This window comes from Ceratotherium simum, chromosome 29 (genome assembly GCF_057802395.1).
Source record: "Ceratotherium simum simum isolate JZ-2026a chromosome 29, ASM5780239v1, whole genome shotgun sequence".
In the NCBI taxonomy this organism is placed as follows: Eukaryota; Metazoa; Chordata; class Mammalia; order Perissodactyla; family Rhinocerotidae; genus Ceratotherium; species Ceratotherium simum.
The window spans coordinates 29,827,372-29,845,790 of record NC_141928.1 but is presented as its reverse complement, the minus strand read 5'-3'; the positions used below and the strand labels follow the sequence as shown (position 1 = coordinate 29,845,790).

Here is an 18,419-nt window from a genome sequence, read left to right as displayed (position 1 = left end):
TTCACCATTGTTATTACTTGCAAAAGTCAAAGATAAGTGGAAAATTAGTTGTGGAAAATTAGTTTCACCCTCCATTTACTTTTTGTTATCTGTTTCCCATTTACAAATATTTTTACATCAGTTAAAATTGCCTAAAAAAATGACACAGGACAATGCAAAATATTTAATCATTTTAAAAGTTAGAAAGTCAGAAAAGCACTATGCCCTCAAGTTTATAATATATATAGTATATGCATATGAAGATATTAAAATGTTAATAGTTACTATAACTGAAATTATGGATGAATTTAATTTCTTCATTTGGAATTTTCCAAATTTCCCAGATTTTCTGCAATAAATGTGTATTATTTATTTAATCAAGAAATTTTTAATTTATTAAAAAATAAGTTATTGTTTAATAAGTTAAATATAATTAGATCTTTGAGACAATATCCCTAAAGCTTGAAGAACTACTACTACCTTCCACACAGTTTAAAGATACTATTTAAATCACTTCTGGGATTACAGAGGCCCTTAGAAGAAAGCAAAAAAGGATTTAAATTGGTTACCAGAGCCACTGACGGATCCTCTAGAAATTTTTAGGGCCCAGAGATTGGAGAACATTTATATTATTTACTATGGATACAAATTCAAGACAGAACATTTGGGCAGGGATGAAAGCTTCACCTTTGGTCTGTTCCCCTTGACATTACCCACAGTAATCCGGAATGGGGGGATTCTTAACAGTGGGCCCCATAGCTTAGCAACAGCTCAAAAAGAAGAGAGCTAAGATGTCAACTAGCTTGAGGAAGTGCAACCACAATGAATTTATCAGGAAACAAACTTGGTAAAATACTGGAAAGAGGAATGATACATAGTGATGAATATATATATTAGAAACCGAAGTCCCAACAGGACATGCTACCTATTGTGTGTGGAGAAGGTAAGAGTCCTATACTAAGAACTGAATAGGAAGCACTGGGGAGGAGTTATAAAGATTTGTTTCAAAAAGAGGAGAAATGGAAATGATAAATTCTAAATAATTTTTTTATATTTTTTAAACATTTTACTTTGAACTGATTTTAAACCTCCGGAAAAGTTACAAAATCAGTTCAAAGAGTTCCCTTATATCTCTCACCTAACCTCTAACATTAACATCGTACACAACCATAGTACAGTTATCAAGAATAAGAAATTAACATTGGTACATTATATTAACTATGGATTTTATTCAAATTTCACCAATGTTACACTAATGTCTTTTTTTTTTTTTTTTTGTGGTGAGGAAGATTGCCCCTGAGCTAACATCTGCTGCCAATCTTCCTCTTTTTGTCTGAGGAAAACTGTCCTGGAGCTAACAACTGTGCCAATCTTCCTCTAGTTTATAGAGGTGCTGCCACAGCATGGCTTAACAAGTGATGTGTACGTCTGCACCTGGGATCTGAACCCACAAACCCAAGGCCATCAAAGTGGAGCATGCAAACTTAACTACTACGTCATCAGGCAAGCCCCTACACTAATGTCTTTTTCTGTTCTAGGACCCTCTTCAGGAACCCATACTGTATATAATTGTTATTTCTCCTTTGTCTCTTCCAGTTCGCAACAGTTCTTTGGTCTTTTTTCCTTTATTAATTTGAAAAGTTCAAAATAAAACAATGAAAAAAGAAATACGGACAAAAAGAATTATTAAATCGAGGAAATATCTTAAGTATCTATGAACATCATTTTAAATTATTCATTTCTCCTTACAATGAAAAAAGGAAAAAAATGTCAGCCTGAGAGTCCAAATTAAATTAACCTGTTTTCTGCATTCACTCTGTGCAAAAGACTATCACATATCACATATAATCTTCACAACAAGTCTATAAAATAGGTGCTATTATCCTAATATTACAGATGACACATCATGCTCAGACAGGTTAAGTGTCTTGCCCAAGGTCTGTACAGTTAATGAGCCACAGAGCCGAGACTGAACTCTAAGTTCTCAGACTCCAAGCCAATTGCTCTTTCCATTAAGACAAGGTACTTTTTCATAAATAAATCCCATCAGCAGTCTGGACAAAGGGATAGAAGGATTAGGGCACAGTAGGCTTCCATGGCACAGCCTTAGAGACAGTCAGAGCAGGCAGGAGGAGCTGAATCAACCTCAGGAGTGAGCCTATTGCTCAGGTAGAAGTTCCCACTGGATAAGAGCTAAATGTTTTTGCTGTTTCCAGCAACAACAACAAAAAAAAATTGCACTGGTTTCCACACAGAAATGTTAGTGAAAAAACCCAGGATAATCCTCAATACCATGCAGAAAAAAGAGAAGAGTCCTTTGCTTTTTGCCTTCACCTTTACTCATTCCATCTTATTCATTATTATTTCCTTCTGGGGCTCCTAGGGGTTTATTTATTCAGACAAGCACTGGGGATCTCCTGTGTGGGATGTTTCATATTGTGAAGAACAAAGTGGCTTTATAAACAATAGGGGAAACTAGGTAACTCTGGAATTAGAATGCCATACTTGGTGCTGGGAATTTTCTCCCGAGGAAGCTTTCTAGGATGGCTGTGGTACAGCCTGACTTAAGAGGCTCTTGAGACAAAATATGAAATGCCAGCTGAATTTATATGCCTTACAAACTTCTGCTGGCAAATACAGGTGGAAGATAGGTAGATGCACATGAACGTGAGTCTCAGAGTATTTCCTTGCTTAGGTGGTGCCCAATGGTGAAAAATTATCTCAGGACAGGGCCTTTGGAGAGATGGACAAAGCTCAGGGAGACAAGAAATTGGAACTTTACTTTTAGAAAAAGAGAAAGAAGCAAAGGTAACAGAAGCCCCTGCTGTTTCCGCACAGTTTTATCTTTCTACCAGGCATCTCCTCTGTCTTTCTTTTTACTGTGTGATACTGTTGTTGCTTTTTCAGTGCATCCTATCTGCACTGCGAAGCTTTGTCACATTCTAAATGACAGGCTCTAGAATCTTTTGCAAGAATTGGGCTGTGTCAGTATGTCTTCTCAGAGTGGATATATTTGTGAGATTTATTGATTGAAATCAAAACATTAAATGGCATAAACTAGCCTACGTAATAAAGCAACAGAAAATCTCAAGTCAATTTCCAATCCATTGACTATTCTTTTCCCTTCTTGGATTTTACAGACAGCTGGAGCCAACAAACGCCTGGACCTTTTGGCCTTTTTCGTGATCTTCTAATCATTAAAAAGAATACAAATGTCAACCTTGTCCCAGGGAAGTACCCTATTAAGGAAAATTTAAATGTTTTTCTTATTTTTACAACAAAAAATATATTTATTAAAGAAAATTTGGAAAATATAAAAAATATTAAGGAAATTTAAAATGCCTCAAAACCCAATACAAGGAAAACCACAGAATATTTTGGTGTAGTTTCTTCCAGCTACATATATACAAAATTGTGATCATTTGCCATGAAACTTGCTCTTATCACATAATACTATATCATGAGCATTTTTCCTTCTCCTTAACTCTTCTCCAAGATTACAATTTTCAGTGGTATAACAAATAGAGGTATGTTTTATCACATATTATAACATGTTTCACCACCACATATCAGATTTTCAGCATCCTAAAGAAAAAAAAATTACAACTATCTATTGGTTGGATATTTCAGAAAATAATATTAAACAATAATGATGTTGATGGTAACAACAGTAATCTCTGACTTTTAGGGAAATACCTTCAGAGTTTCATCATTTAAAATCAAGTTGGGCCCTGTCTAAATTACTGAGTTTTTATCAATAATGTTGAATTCCATCAAATGTTTTCTTTTTATATCTATCCGGATGATCATATAGGGCTTTTTTCTATTTACCTATTTGTTTAATACATCATATTGATGGATTTCTAAATATTAATTTGGAATGCCTTGCATTCATGAAATTACTTTAATATAGAGTTGTATTTGGTTTAAATATATTTGTGATTTATATATATGTATATTCAAATGAGATTGAACCATAGTCTTATTCTATCTTTGACAATTTAGAGTATAAAAGTTATTTTAGTTTGATAAAATAATCTGCAAAGTGTTCCATAATTTTTTAGACATTAAACTCTTTATGTAGCACAAAAATTGTTTCTTGAAAGTACAAACTAACTCTTTCCTAAGTAATTTGTGTCCAGAGTCCATTTTGAGGATCAGTATCTATCTTTCTCCCAATTGGATCTCTAGTAATACTACAGTATCTACTGTGCTAAGTGCTGAATAAATGAAAGACTCCATGAAAGAGAGAAGCACAGTTCTGTGGAAGCACTTAAAATAGGCATCATACTCAAACATAAAGTTCAGGAAAGTGTCCTAGCAAAAAAGTAATAAGTGACTGGGAGGGGCCTTTCCGGTTTAAGATAAGAGCTTGCACAAAAGCAGAAAAAAGAAATAGTATAATGTTCGGGGTACAACGCGAGGAGTTCAGCATGGCTATTGCAGAGCACGAGGAAGAAGGGTCAGTAGTGGCTCCAGAATTTCTATATTAGTAATATTTAGGGGTGACAATCTGGTTGCAGGGGCCTTTTCCTGAAGGCGTATTACATAGCAACTATACTGTTTTATCTCAGATTATACTGTTGTATTGGACTGGCTTTTGAGGCAAGACTGATGAAGATTATGGGGAAACAAACCCTCCCCCAGTAACTTCTCCCTTGACACAGTCATGGAGTGGGGAATATGGAAAAGACATGAAAGAAGATGGGGAGGTTAAACTGGGCCTTTTATGATGGGCTAATTCAATTTTAATAAGGTGTCTCTTTCCACTTTCTCTTATTTGTCCTAGATATTGGGAAAATGGCCTCCCTCATCTGGGACTTTTTTTGAGCAGAGAAAAGGAGAGCCACTCTTCCTTTCTTCTCAACACCCACTCTCCCAAAATATAAGTACGAAGTGTAGTACTCATTTGTAACAGTAAAAGTAGGCTCCTTCTGTCCTTCTCTGACCTCTTTTCTTCCTCCTCCTGCTCCTTCTACTTAGAACAGCTGTGCTCAAATAAATCGGCACTGCCTCAGCTCACACTTTTGAGGAAACAAGTCCATGTGAAAATGCGAATCGAGACAGGCAGGGAAGCGCAGGAAGACGGGAATCTTTTCTAAGTTACTAAGATACTGGACCATCATCTTTTTTAATCTCTCCCAAACCATTGTCTAGGTGATAACTCACTAAGAAGGAGACAAAAAATACAGAAAGGTAATGGAGAAGACAGGGGGGCTGCCCTATGTGACCAGCCAAGGAATCATGCCCTTCTGCTCTCCAGAAACAGGAAGGCAGGGCAAATGGTTGGTTGTGAACTGAAGACAGGAAAAGGGAGCAATTTTCTCACTCTGCAGCCCTAGTCCAATGAATATAATCTATCACAGGAATGCAACAAAGCATAACGCACAGTGCCTGCATCAAAAATCTACAGTCTTACTTGGGCATCATATCAGAGAAATAGGAAACGGTTAGGGCTTAGCTGAGTTTTCATATGGTACTAACACTGCATATCATAGGAACTTATAGAAAGATCAGTGTAGGCTGGAAAAAGCAAGTAAGGCAGGAATGTTAATTTCAACACACCTAAGAGCCATGTAGTATTTTCAGGGGTAAAGAGGAGGATCTGTGATAGGTACTATGGTGTTGTGTTATGAGAGCTGACTCTGGATCCAGACTGCCAGTTACTAAACCCTGGTTCTAGCTATATGACCTTGTGCAAGCTACTTTAACTTCTCTGTAGCAGTTTGCTCCACTGCAAAATGGGAATAGTATCTCATACTATTATTATATATAATACTTATAGGGTTGCAGTGAATATTAAATGAGTTAATAAGGTAAATTGCTTATAACAGTGCTTAACATAGAGTTAGTTCTCAATAAATATTACCTAGCTACCATTGGTCCAGCCATACTAATACTTACCAATATTCATAAAATCATTGTGCCAGGCACTGTTATAAGCACATTTTATGCACTAATTATCAGAAGGTTCCTTGCCATAAAATAAAAATAATATAGAAGACCCAGAGATACATTCCAAGGTATTATATATATAAAGATTAAAAGAAAAAAATAATTATCATTAAGTACTCAGTAAAACTATATTAACTTCCTGAAAAAATATAAAATATTCTAGGAGTTTGGTGCCAAAAAAAGAAGAGAAGAATTACAGAATTTAGTGTTATGAAGGTGTCGTATACTAAAGGAGGGGAAGTTCCAGGTTCTAAAAAACTTGTACTTAATGCAGACCCAGGCTGCTTAGCCTCTGGAAGCTCCTTGGGATCAATCTCAAATATTTTCAGATTAATTCACGACTCGTCTTTGAAAGAAGGACAGATAGATGGCCATCTGAGAAGAGAAAATATTCAAAGTCTGTCCACTATGACCTCAAAAGTTAGTACCATCACCTTAAACACACTACATAAATTTTTCTTTCTGACCAGTCACAAAACCTAATAATTATCATCAAAAATATAATTATAAAAATATAATTATAGATACAATGTTTTCATTATATTATATATATATATTAATCATTGTATTATAACAGGCACCTCACATATTTTATGCAGTTTAATACTCACAACAAATTGTCAGAGTTATTTCTTTCCCACATTTTACTATGAACCAACTGAGGCTCAGAAAGTGAAGTAACTTATCCAAAGTCACACACATGCTAAGTGGTATGGTGCTGATTGTATATGATGTACTATTTTTAAAATAGAACCAGCCTTTACGTGCACACGCTCCGCTACTGGCAGCCTGGGTTCAGATCCCGGGCATGCACCAATGCACCGCTTCTCTGGCCATGCTGAGGCCACATCCCACATACAGCAACTAGAAGGATGTGCAACTATGACATACAACTATCTACTGGGGCTTTGGGGAAAAAAAGGAGGAGGATTGGCAATAGATATTAGCTCAGAGCCAGTCTTCCTCAGCAAAAAAGAGGAGGATTAGCACGGATGTTAGCTCAGGGCTGATCTTCCTCACAAAAAAAAAAAAATAGAACCAGCTTCATTAAAAAAAAGCTTTTACTTCAGAATATTCAGTAATGAGATTGCTCTATATCTACATTTAGAATTATGTTGTCCCTATTATTTTACTAGAGGCCTGACACTTCACAGCATGATTCTTGGGGTTATTGGTAGCTTTGCCTCTGCTGCTGCATGGCCCCACCAAGTACTGAATCTCTCAGTGCTTCAGTTTCATCATCAATAAAATTAAAATTATAACCACGCCTTTCCTGATTCCCAGAACTGTTCTAAATATCAAGCAAAATAATGCAAGTTAAAGTTATTTTTTTAAACTAAATTATAAATTTAAATTTCCCTGAATCATGTCCTTATGTGAACTCTGCAGGTGACACGGACACATGGAAATGGAGAATTACTCAGCCGTGACTGAATTCTTTCTGGCGGGATTTTCCCAATACCCAGAGCTCCAGCTTTTTCTGTTCGGGCTCTGCCTCATCACCTAACTGATAATCCTCCTGGGAAATAGCCTCCTCATTATCATCAGCATGCTAGATTCTCACCTCCACACACCCATGTACTTCTTCCTTGGGAACCTCTCGTTCCTGGACATTTGTTACACAACATCGTCCATTCCCCCTATGCTCATCATATTTAGCTCTGGAAGAAAATCCATCTCGTTCATTGGCTGTGCTCTGCAGATGGTTGTCTCCCTTGGTTTGGGCTCCACCGAGTATGTCCTCCTGGCTGTGATGGCCTGTGATCGGTATGCGGCCATCTGCAACCCACTGAGGTACCCCACCATCATGAACAGGGTGCTGTATGTGCACATGGCTGCATGGTCCTGGATCATAGGCTGTCTGAACTCCTTAGTGCAAACAGTCCTGACAATGGTGTTGCCTTTTTGTGGGAATAATGTCATAGACCATCTTACCTGTGAGTTACTGGCCCTTATTAAACTCATCTGTTCAGATATCACGATCATTGTGTTTATCATAACAGTGGCAAGTATTTTCTTCTTAGTGATTCCCCTACTGTCAATTTTTATTTCCTATGTTTTCATTCTCTCTACCATCTTGAGACTTAACTCCACTGAAGGGAGAAAGAAAGCCGATTCAACCTGTTCGGCCCACCTTGCTGTGGTAATTTTATTTTATGGTTCCACCCTTTTTATGTACATGAAGCCCAAGTCAAGGGACACAAAGACATCTGATGAGATCACTGGGCTGTCTTATGGAGTGGTAACCCCAATGTTGAACCCCATCATCTATAGCCTGAAGAATAAGGAGGTGAAAGAGGTTGTGAAAAAAGTCCTGAGTAGACACTTACACTCATGGAAAATATAAATATAAAAATATAAAAGTGCTTAAGACATGTGACAGCTACATTTGGGGAAAAGATATGTTTTTGGTATTCACAGATGAAGCTGCAGAACTCACTATAATGAGAGAATTGTGTTTGTAAAGCCAAATGTGGAATTCTCATTTTTACAACAGAGAATGTCCATGTAAACCTTTTCATATAATATCTTTTCAGCAGTCTCTCTAGTTATATGCAGCTATGCCTCTTGGTCCTATAGAGGGTGTGACGGATGCTGTTCATGATGAGTATCTCTCTATCTCTCTTTGTCTCTGTCTCTCTCTGTATTCTCTCTCTCTCTCTCTCCTCTTCCCTCCTCCCTTCTTCTTCTAGCTTTCTCTTTCTTCTCTCTCTTTCTTATCTTCTTTCTCAGTCTCCTCAAGGTATATACATACTGTTTGGGGCTATCGAGTATTCCCTCATCTGGTAAAAGAATGAATCTTTTCATTTTAAGGCACCAATTGTCTCCCATTCTCAGCTGATATTTTTCTGGGTAGGGCTGACCACTCTCTCTAGATGGAATGATAAGCATGAAACACAGATTAGGTCAATGAAAAATGAACGTCCCCCTAGCCACAGTGATTCATTCAGAGTAGCAAGCGACCTAAGCCATGCTAACTAGACTTAATTGCCAAAATGTTTTTTGAATATCAAAAAAGAGTTAGTTTTTTTTAAGTTGCTAAACTGGCAGAACATATGCCTGGATCTTCTGCTGGCCACCGTTGTCAATATGTGGGGAGAGTCAGACTGAGAATGATATCACCAAAGAGAAAAGTAGATGATATATGCAAACTACTGAAATAAGGAAACTGCCAACCAAAAATGCTTTACCCAGCCAAACTATCCTTTAAGAATAAAGGAAAGATAAGGACTTTCCCAGGCAAACAAAAACTGAAGGACTTCATCACCACTAGACCTATGGTAAACAACAACATGAAATTATATGAAATATAAATCTCACTGCCAAAGATAAATATGAATACAAACACAGAAAACTGCATACTGTAATGGCGGCATGTCAATCACTTTTAATACTAGCATATAAATTAAAAGACAAAAATAGTAAGAATAACTATAACCACAGAAATTTGTTAATAGGAACATAATATAAGCACACCTCATTTTATTGTGCTTCATTTTATTATGCCTCACAGATACTGCATTTTTTACAAGACCCTCACCAGCAAAAAGATTGACTTGCTGAAGGCTTAGATAATGGTTAGCATCTTTTAGCAATAAATTCATTAAGGTATGTACCTTGTTTTTTTAGACACAATGCCATTGCAAACTTAATAGACTGCAGTACAGTGTAAACATAACTTTTACATGGACTGGGAAACAAAAAAATTCATGTGATTTGCATTATTGCGATATTCACTTTATTGTGGTGGTCTGGAACCAAACCAGCAACATCTCCAAGATATGACTGTATAAAAAGAAGTAAAATCTGACATCAATTACATAAAGGGGGGTGGGGATAAAGTGCAAAAATTCTGCATGCAATTGTGTTAAGTTTTTATCATCTTAAAATGGACTGCTATAACTAAAAAATGTCGATACAAATCCTATGGTAACTTCGAAAAAAGTACAATAGATATACAAAAGATAAAGAGAAAAGAAACAAATAATACCACTACAAAAAATTAACAAACCACAAAGAAAGATGAGGAGAGAGAAATAAGAGCTACAAAACAGACAAGAAACAACAAACAAACTAACAATAATAAGTCCTTACCTATCAATAAATACTTTAAATGTAAATGGACTAAACTCTCCAATCAAAAGACATAGAGTGGGCTGGCCCCGTGGCTTAGCGGTTAAGTGCGTGCGCTCCGCTGCTGGTGGCTGGGGTTCGGATCCCGGGCGCTCACCGATGCACCGCTTCTCCAGCCATGCTGAGGCCGCGTCCCACATACAGCAACTAGAAGGATGTGCAGCTATGACATACAACTATCTACTGGGGCTTTGGGGGAAAAATAAATAAATTAAAAAAAAAAAAGACATAGAGTGGCTGAATGGATTGAAAAACAAGACTCAACTATATGCCGTCTACAAGAGATTCACTTCAGATTTAAGAACACGCATAGGCTGAAAGCGAAGGGCTGAAGAAAGACATTCCACGCACATAGTAACCAACAGAGAAAGGTACAGTCATGTGGCACATAATGATGTTTCAGTCAATGACAGGCCACATATCTGATGGTAGTCTCATAAAATTATAATGGAGCTGAAAAATTACTATTACCTAGTAATTTTATAGCCATTGTAACATTACACAGCTGCAGAAGAAGCAAGAGAAAAGGAAACTGCAGGAGAAGAAAAAGAACCCCCAAGAAAATTCACAGTAAAGGGTTTAGCTGAAGGTTTTGCAGATCTCAACAAGCTCCTTAAAGAGTGTGAAAACATAGACCCCAACACCAAAAGGTTTTCATTAATAGAGAAGAATGTTTGTGATCCATTGTCTGTTTACAAGCAAATCTGTGATTAAAAAAAGAAAAAAGCAAACCATCATAGACATATTTCTGAAAAAAGTGACACCTCCTCAAAAAAAGTCTCAGGCAGGTCCTTCAGGAGGTGTTCCTAGAAGAAGGCATTGTTATTATGGGAGATGACAGCTCCATGCATGTTATTGCACCTGAACACCTTCCAGTGGGACAAGACGTAGAGGTGGAAGACAGTGAGACTGATGATCCTGACCCTGTGTAGGGCTAATGTGTGTGTTTCTGTCTTAGTTTTTAATAACAAATTTAAAAGTAAAAAAAAAAAAATTAAACATTTAAAAATAGAAAAATACTTACAGAATAAGGATATAAAAAAAGTAAATTTTTTTGTACAGCTGTACAATGTACTTGTGCTTTAAGCTAAGTGTTATTACAAAAGAGTCAAAAAGTTGAAAAAAAATCTAAAGTTTATAAAGTAAAACAGTTACAGTAAGCTGTTTTATTTATTATTAAAGGAAAACTTTTTTATAAATTAGTGTAGCCTAAGTGTACAGTGTTTATAAGGTCTACAGTAGTGTACAGTAACATCCTAGGCCTTCACATTCACTCACCACTCACTCACTGACTCACCCAGAGCAATTTCCAGTCCCACAAGCTCCATTCACAGTAAGTGCCCTATACAGGTGTACCATTTTTTAACCTTTATATCAAATTTTTACTGTACCTTTTCTACATTTAGATATAATTACACACACAAATACTTACTAATGTATTACAATTGTCTACAATATTCAATAAAGTAACATGCTATACAGGTTTGTAGCCTAGGAGCAATAGGCTACACCAAATAGCCTAGGTGTGTGGTAGGCTATACCAACTAGGTTTGTGCAAGTACACTCTATGATGTTCACACAACAACAAAATAGCCTAACAATGCAATTCTCAGAACAAATCCACATTGTCAAGCAACTCATGATGGTAGCTAGATTTACATCAGATAAAATAGACTTTAAGTCAAAAACTATCACAAGAGACAGAGACGGTCACTATATAATGATAAAAGGGTCAATTTATCATGAAGATATAACAATTATAAATATATATTCACCCAACATCATAGCACCTAAATCTATAAGCAAACATTCACAGATCTAAAGGGAGATATAGAAAACAATACAATAATAGTAGGACACTTCCACATCTCACTCTCTATAATGGATAGATAATCCAGACATAAAATCAAAAAGGAAACATCAGACTTGAAAAATACTACATACCAAATGAACCTAAAAGACATATATAGAACATTCCACTCAACAGAGCGATGAATACTCATTCTCAAGTGCACATGCGACATTCTCCAGGATACATCACGTGCTAGGTCACAAAACAAGTCTTAACAAACTTAAGAAGATTGAAATCGTTCTAAGTGTCTTTTCTTATCATAATGGAATGAAACTAGAAATAAATAATTGAAAGAAAATGGGAAAGCTCACAAATACATGGAAACAACACATTCTTAAACATCTATTGGATCAAAGAAGAAATCAAAAAGAAAATTAGAAAATAAGTGCCCATCAAGGGACGAATGGATAAAAAAGCTGTGGTATATATACACAATGGAATACTACTCAGCCATAAGAAACGATGAAATCCAGCCATTTGTGACAACATGGATGGACATTGAGGGCATGATGCAAAGTGAAATAAGTCAGCGGGAGAAGGTCAAATACCGTGTGATTTCCTTCATTAAGTAGTAGATAATAACAACAATAAACAGACACATGGGGACAGAGATTGGATTGGTGGTTACCAGAGCGGAAGTGGGGAGGGAGGAGGGTGAAGGGGATAATTGGGTACATGTGTGTGGTGATGGGTTGTGATTGGTATTTTGGTGGTGAACATGATGTAATCTGTGCAGAAATAGAAGTACAATGATGTACACCTGAAATTTTTACAATGTTATAAACCAATGTTACTGCAATAAACAAAAAATATTAGCTTTAAAGAAAAAAAAAAAAAAAAAAAAAAAAGAAAATATCTCAAGAGAAACAAAAATGAAAACACAGCATACCAAAACATTTGAGATGCAACAAAAGCAGTACTTAATCATAAGGGCCTATTATGAACAATTATACACCAACAAATTGGACAACATGGAAGAAATAGAGAAATTTCTAGAAACATACATCCTGCCAAGACTGAATCAATAAGAAACAGAAAGCCTGAACAGACCAATAACAAATAAGGAGATTGAAGGCGTAATCAAAAAAACTCCCGAAAAGGAAACTGGCTTCATGGGTGAATCCTACCAAATATTTTTTTTTTTAATCTTTTGTTTATTGCAGTAACATTGGTTTATAACATTGTAAAAATTTCAGGTGTACATCATTATACTTCTATTTATGCATAGATTACATCATGTTCACCACCAAAATACTAACTACAACCCATCACCACATACATGTACCGAATTATCCCTTTCACCCTCCTCCCTCCCCCCTTCCCCTCTGGTAACGACCAATCCAATCTTTGTCCCTATGTGTTTGTTTATTGTTGTTATTATCTACTACTTAATGAAGGAAATCATACGGTATTTGACCTTCTCCCTCTGACTTATTTCACTTTGCATAATACCCTCAATGTCCATCCATGTTCAAATATTTAAAGAATTAATATCAATCCTTCTTAACCACTTCCAAGCAATAGACGTAGAACACTTCCAAACTCACTCTCTGAGGCCAGCATCACTCTGATACCAAAGCTAGAAAAATTCACCACAAGAAAAGAAACCTACAGACCAATATCCCTGATAAACATACATGCAAAATCCTCAATAAGATATGATCAATCTAACAGCATATTAAAAGGATAAATACACCATGAGAAAGTGGAATGTACCCCTGGGATGCAAGGATTATTCAACATATGCAAATCAATCAATGTAATACACCCCTTTAACAGAATGAAGTATAAAAATCACATGGTTATCTCAATAGATGCAGAAAAAGCATTTGACAAAATTCAACATCTTTTCGTGATAAAAACTCTCAATCAATTAGATATGGAAGGAACTTAACAAAGACCATTAATAAAAAGCCCATAGCTAACATTAATGCTCAATGATGAAAAGCTGAAACCTTTCCCTATAAAATCCTGAACAAGGTAAAGATGCCCATTCTTGTCTCTCCTATTCAACATAGTACTGGAGGTCCTAGCTAGAGTAATTAGGCACAAAAAAGAAATAAAAGGTATTCAAATCAGAAGGGAAGAAGTAAAACTATTGCTGTTTTCAGATGACGTAATCTCATATGTAGAAAACCCTAGAGACTCCACACACACACACACACACACAAAAACTGTTAGAATTAATAAGCAAATTCAGTAAAGTCGCAGGATACAATATCAACATACAAAAACCAGTTGTATTTCTATACAGTGATAACAACCTATCCAAAAAGAAAATTAAGAAAACAATTCCATTTACAATAGCATCAAAAAGAAGAAAATACTTAGGAATAAACTTAACCAAGAAGGTAAAGGCTTGTACACTGAAAACTATAAAACATTGATGAAAGAAATTTTAAAAAACACAAATAAATGGAAGGACATCCCTTGTTCATGGTTGGAAGAATTAATACTGTTAAAATGTCTGTACTTTCCAAAGTGATCTATAGATTCAACACAATCCCTATCAAAATCGCAATGGTACATTTTTTTTAAAAAATAGGAAAAATAATTCTTTTGGAACCATAAACAACCTGAATAGTCAAAGCAATACTGAGCAAGAAGAACAAAGCTGGAGACATCACACATCCTGATTTCAGATTATATTACAAAGCTACGTTAATCAAAACGGTATTGTGCTGGCATAAAAACAGACATAAATCAATGGAACAAAATAGGGAACCCAGACATAAACCCATGTGTATAAGTTTCAAATGACCTTCAACGAGGGTACCAAGAATACACAATGTGGAAAAGATAGTGTCTTCAGTAAATAGTACCGGTGAAATTGGATATCCAGATGCAAAAGAATGAAATTGGACCCTTATCTTACACCATATACACAAATCAATTCAAAATGGATTAAAGACTTAAATGTAAAATATGAAACAATAAAACTCTTAGAAGAAAACAGGGGAAAAGCTTCTAGCATTTGGCTAGGCAATGATTTGGATAGAACACCAAAAAAGCAGACAACAAAAGCAAAAACAGACACATAGAATTGCATCAAACTAAAAAGCTTCTGCATAGCAAAGGAAACAATTAACAAAGTGAAAAGGCAACCTACAGAATGGGAGAAAATATTTGTAGACTACATATATGATAAGGGTTAATATTCAAAATATATAAGGAACTCCTACAACTCAATAGCAAAGAAAACAAATAATCCAATTTAAAAATGAGCAAAGAAACTAAATAAACATTTCTTCAAATAAGACATACAAATGGCCAACAGGTATATGAAAAAGTGCTCAATATCACTGATCATCAGGGAAATACAAATCAAAACAATTAGCTATCACCTCACACCTAGTAGGATGGCTATTATTAAATAAACAAAGGACAACAAGTGTTGGCGAGGTTGTGGAGAAAAGGGAACCCTTCTACACTCTTGGTGGGAATGTAAATTGGTGTAGCCACTATGGAAAACAATATAAAGTTTCCTAAAAACATAAAAAATATAATTACCATTTCATCCAGCAATCCTACTTCTGGGTATATATCCAAAGGAATTGAAACCTACATGTTAAAGAGATATCTGCATTCCCATATTCACTGCAGCATTATTCACAATAGCTAATATATGGAAAAAATCTAAATGTCCATCAATGGACAAATGAATAAAGAAAATGTGATATACACATACAATGGAGTATTATTCAGCCTTAAACAAGGAAGGAAATCCTACCATTTGTGACAATGTGGATGGACCTGGAGCACATTATGCTAAGTGAAATAAGCCAGACACAGAAAGACAAATACTGTATGAGCTCCCTTATATGTGGAATCTAAAATAGTCAAACTCAGAAGCAGAGAGAAAAATGGTGGTTGCCAGGGGCTGGGGGGAAGAGGAAATGGGGAAATGTCAGTCAAAGGGTACAAAGTTTCAGTTGTGTAAAATTAACAAATTATGGAGATCTACTGTACAACATAGGGCCTATGATTAACAATACTGTATTATATACTTAAAATTTTGCTGAGTGGGTTAGATCTTAGGTTAAGTGCTCCTACCACAAAAGGAAAAAAAAAAAAAACCAAAGGGAACAGGAGAAGACTTTTGGAGGTGACAGATAAGTTTAAGGTGTTGATAGTGATGATTGTTTTATGGGTGTATATACTTATCTCCAAACACATCAAGTTGTAAAAATTAAATATCTGTAGCTTTTTGTATGTCAATCATACTTCAATGAAGTGGAAAAAAGAATTCTTAAAATGACCTGCAAAGTTGTCCAAGATTTAGATCCCATATAACTCTTCAGACTCATCTTTCATCACTTTTTACCTCTCCCCACTGTTCTGCCTCCTGTGTTCCAGCAAAACTGAACTTCTTTTAATTCTTAGAACATTCTCATTCATTCTCGCTCTCTCTCTCTCTGTCTTTCTGTTTCTTACTCTCTCATGACGAAGCTCTTTTTATTCCAAAATCTAAGTACTGACTCCTGTCAGTATACTCTATCATAATCCATGTTTGCTTATTTGTATTTATTTATTTATTTTTTTGCTTTTGGTGCTAGACAAAGTAATGATATAATTCTATTGCTGGGAAGAGTCACATCTTGATTGAAGTCCCAGCTGAAAATCAGTTTCCAATTTCACACTGACATACTACTTTCTGTGTCACACCATTTGACACATCTATTTATTAATGTAATAACTGATGAAATATAAGATACACTATGCTTGCAAAACTAGACATTAAAATCACTTTACCACCAGTGGCAAGATAGTCCTAGAGGATTCAAAAAATTTAAATTGTGACATACTGGTAAGAATTCTTGACTTGTGATTACAAATATTTCTGACAAAAATGTTATAAAGGTTATACTCTATATAAGAAAAAATCTAAATGTCTTATGATTAAAAAAATAAAGAATTAAATGCTGATAAATACTCAGGCTTTGAAATTTCAGCATGATCAGATAATTGGGTGACTCTTCAAGACATTTAAACGAAAACATAACTGTGTCATTGAGGAAGAAGCTAGTTTATGCTTCCTTCTTTTGAGGAAACAAGGTGGCATTCTGTGTGACTTACTAATTAGAAGGTTCAAATATCTAAATTTATAAAATAAACAAAATGACAAAGAGAGAAGGATTTTTTTTCACATCACCAAGAGAGCAGTCTTTATTAAACCAGACTTCACAAGATCCCCTGAAAGAGACTTTTTTCCAATACTAAAAATACATAGAAAATTCATTAAGTTAAATTATGATGCAAGATAGACTCTAATAGAGGCAAGAGTAGCAAATGAATTTTAAAAAGTTTTTTCTAAACTTCTTCTAGGAAAAAAAAAAGTTATCCCTATTTAAAAAGAAAACTTTTTAATAAATTGTTTACAACTCCAACCAGGGAGTAATGAAAAGTACATTTTAATGGCCCCTTTGAAACTTGATTTCCTATACTGAACAGTTATCAGTGTTTCATTGTTATTCCGGGGGGATGGGGAAAAACAGAGGGAAGAAAGGAAAAGTATCAGAAGATTCACCAAATTTGAACTCTAAGTAATGAGGGAAAAGTTATCAACAAACTTCTTTCACATGATATGTTTTCTGCTAAAGTCTCCATTTGTCTTTAGCTATTTCTGTGGGAATCACTGATTCCCCATGGCATGTCAGATTGTATAGACCTTAGCAAAAGAGACCTTAGTTATTCCTACAACATTTTTCTGCAATTTCACATTCAACACTTATAAGGCCATGAAGATATTTTTGATAATGCCGTTCCTCTACATTCACATGATAATCACCTATATATCTTGTAACATTGCTATTCTTAAAACAACTAAGTTACATAATCACTAACATTTCTCAGGACCTATTCTGACATGGAACTGTAATGAGAACTAAAACATGGAAGTTCAACCCAAAGAAATTAAACTATAACCTAGATAAAAGAAGGAATTCTTTCTTTTCTATGTCACTTATATTCTTACTCAGAAGTGGGATAAAAAAACAATGAATAAATTATGAGACACTATTGATTAAAGACTATCTAAATTAATAGTAGTTACATTGTAATAATAATTGAGTTGATTATAGGATATAAGTGTTAATATGTGTGTGCAATGTATATTATCATTTTTTTAAGAAGAAATTAAGACTTTGGCCAACATACTTAACACTATTGCTAGTAGTGAGAAAGAGCTGTTGAATATAAATTTCATGCATCAAATCTAAAAGGTTTAATTTTCAAAGGATTTTGAATGGTACAATAAATCGATGGCTCCATGTTAGGGAAAGGGGTGATGAAAAAAATTATTGAAGTAGACTATCAGGACTATACTTAAATGACAAACAGAACATTCATTATATTAATTATTGTTAAAAATGAAATTCTGGGGCCGGCCCCAGTGGCTTAGCAGTTAAGTGTGCGCGCTCCACTACTGGCGGCCCGGGGTTCAGATCCCCAGAGCGCACCGCGCGCGCACCGACGCACCGCTTCTCCGGCCATGCTGAGG

General features: G+C 35.4%; 1 protein-coding gene and 1 long non-coding RNA gene across 6 annotated transcripts in view; one reads left to right on the top strand and one right to left on the bottom strand.

The window, feature by feature from the left end:
- Positions 1-18,419, bottom strand: part of LOC147913243 (uncharacterized) — a 162,388-nt gene that overhangs the window by 142,158 nt on the left and 1,811 nt on the right. The gene's annotated exons all lie outside the window — the stretch shown is intronic.
- Positions 7,337-8,281, top strand: LOC101404001 (olfactory receptor 13D1-like). The gene is given in 1 exon segment (XM_014781910.2): positions 7,337-8,281. A coding segment is annotated over 1 exon segment (945 nt).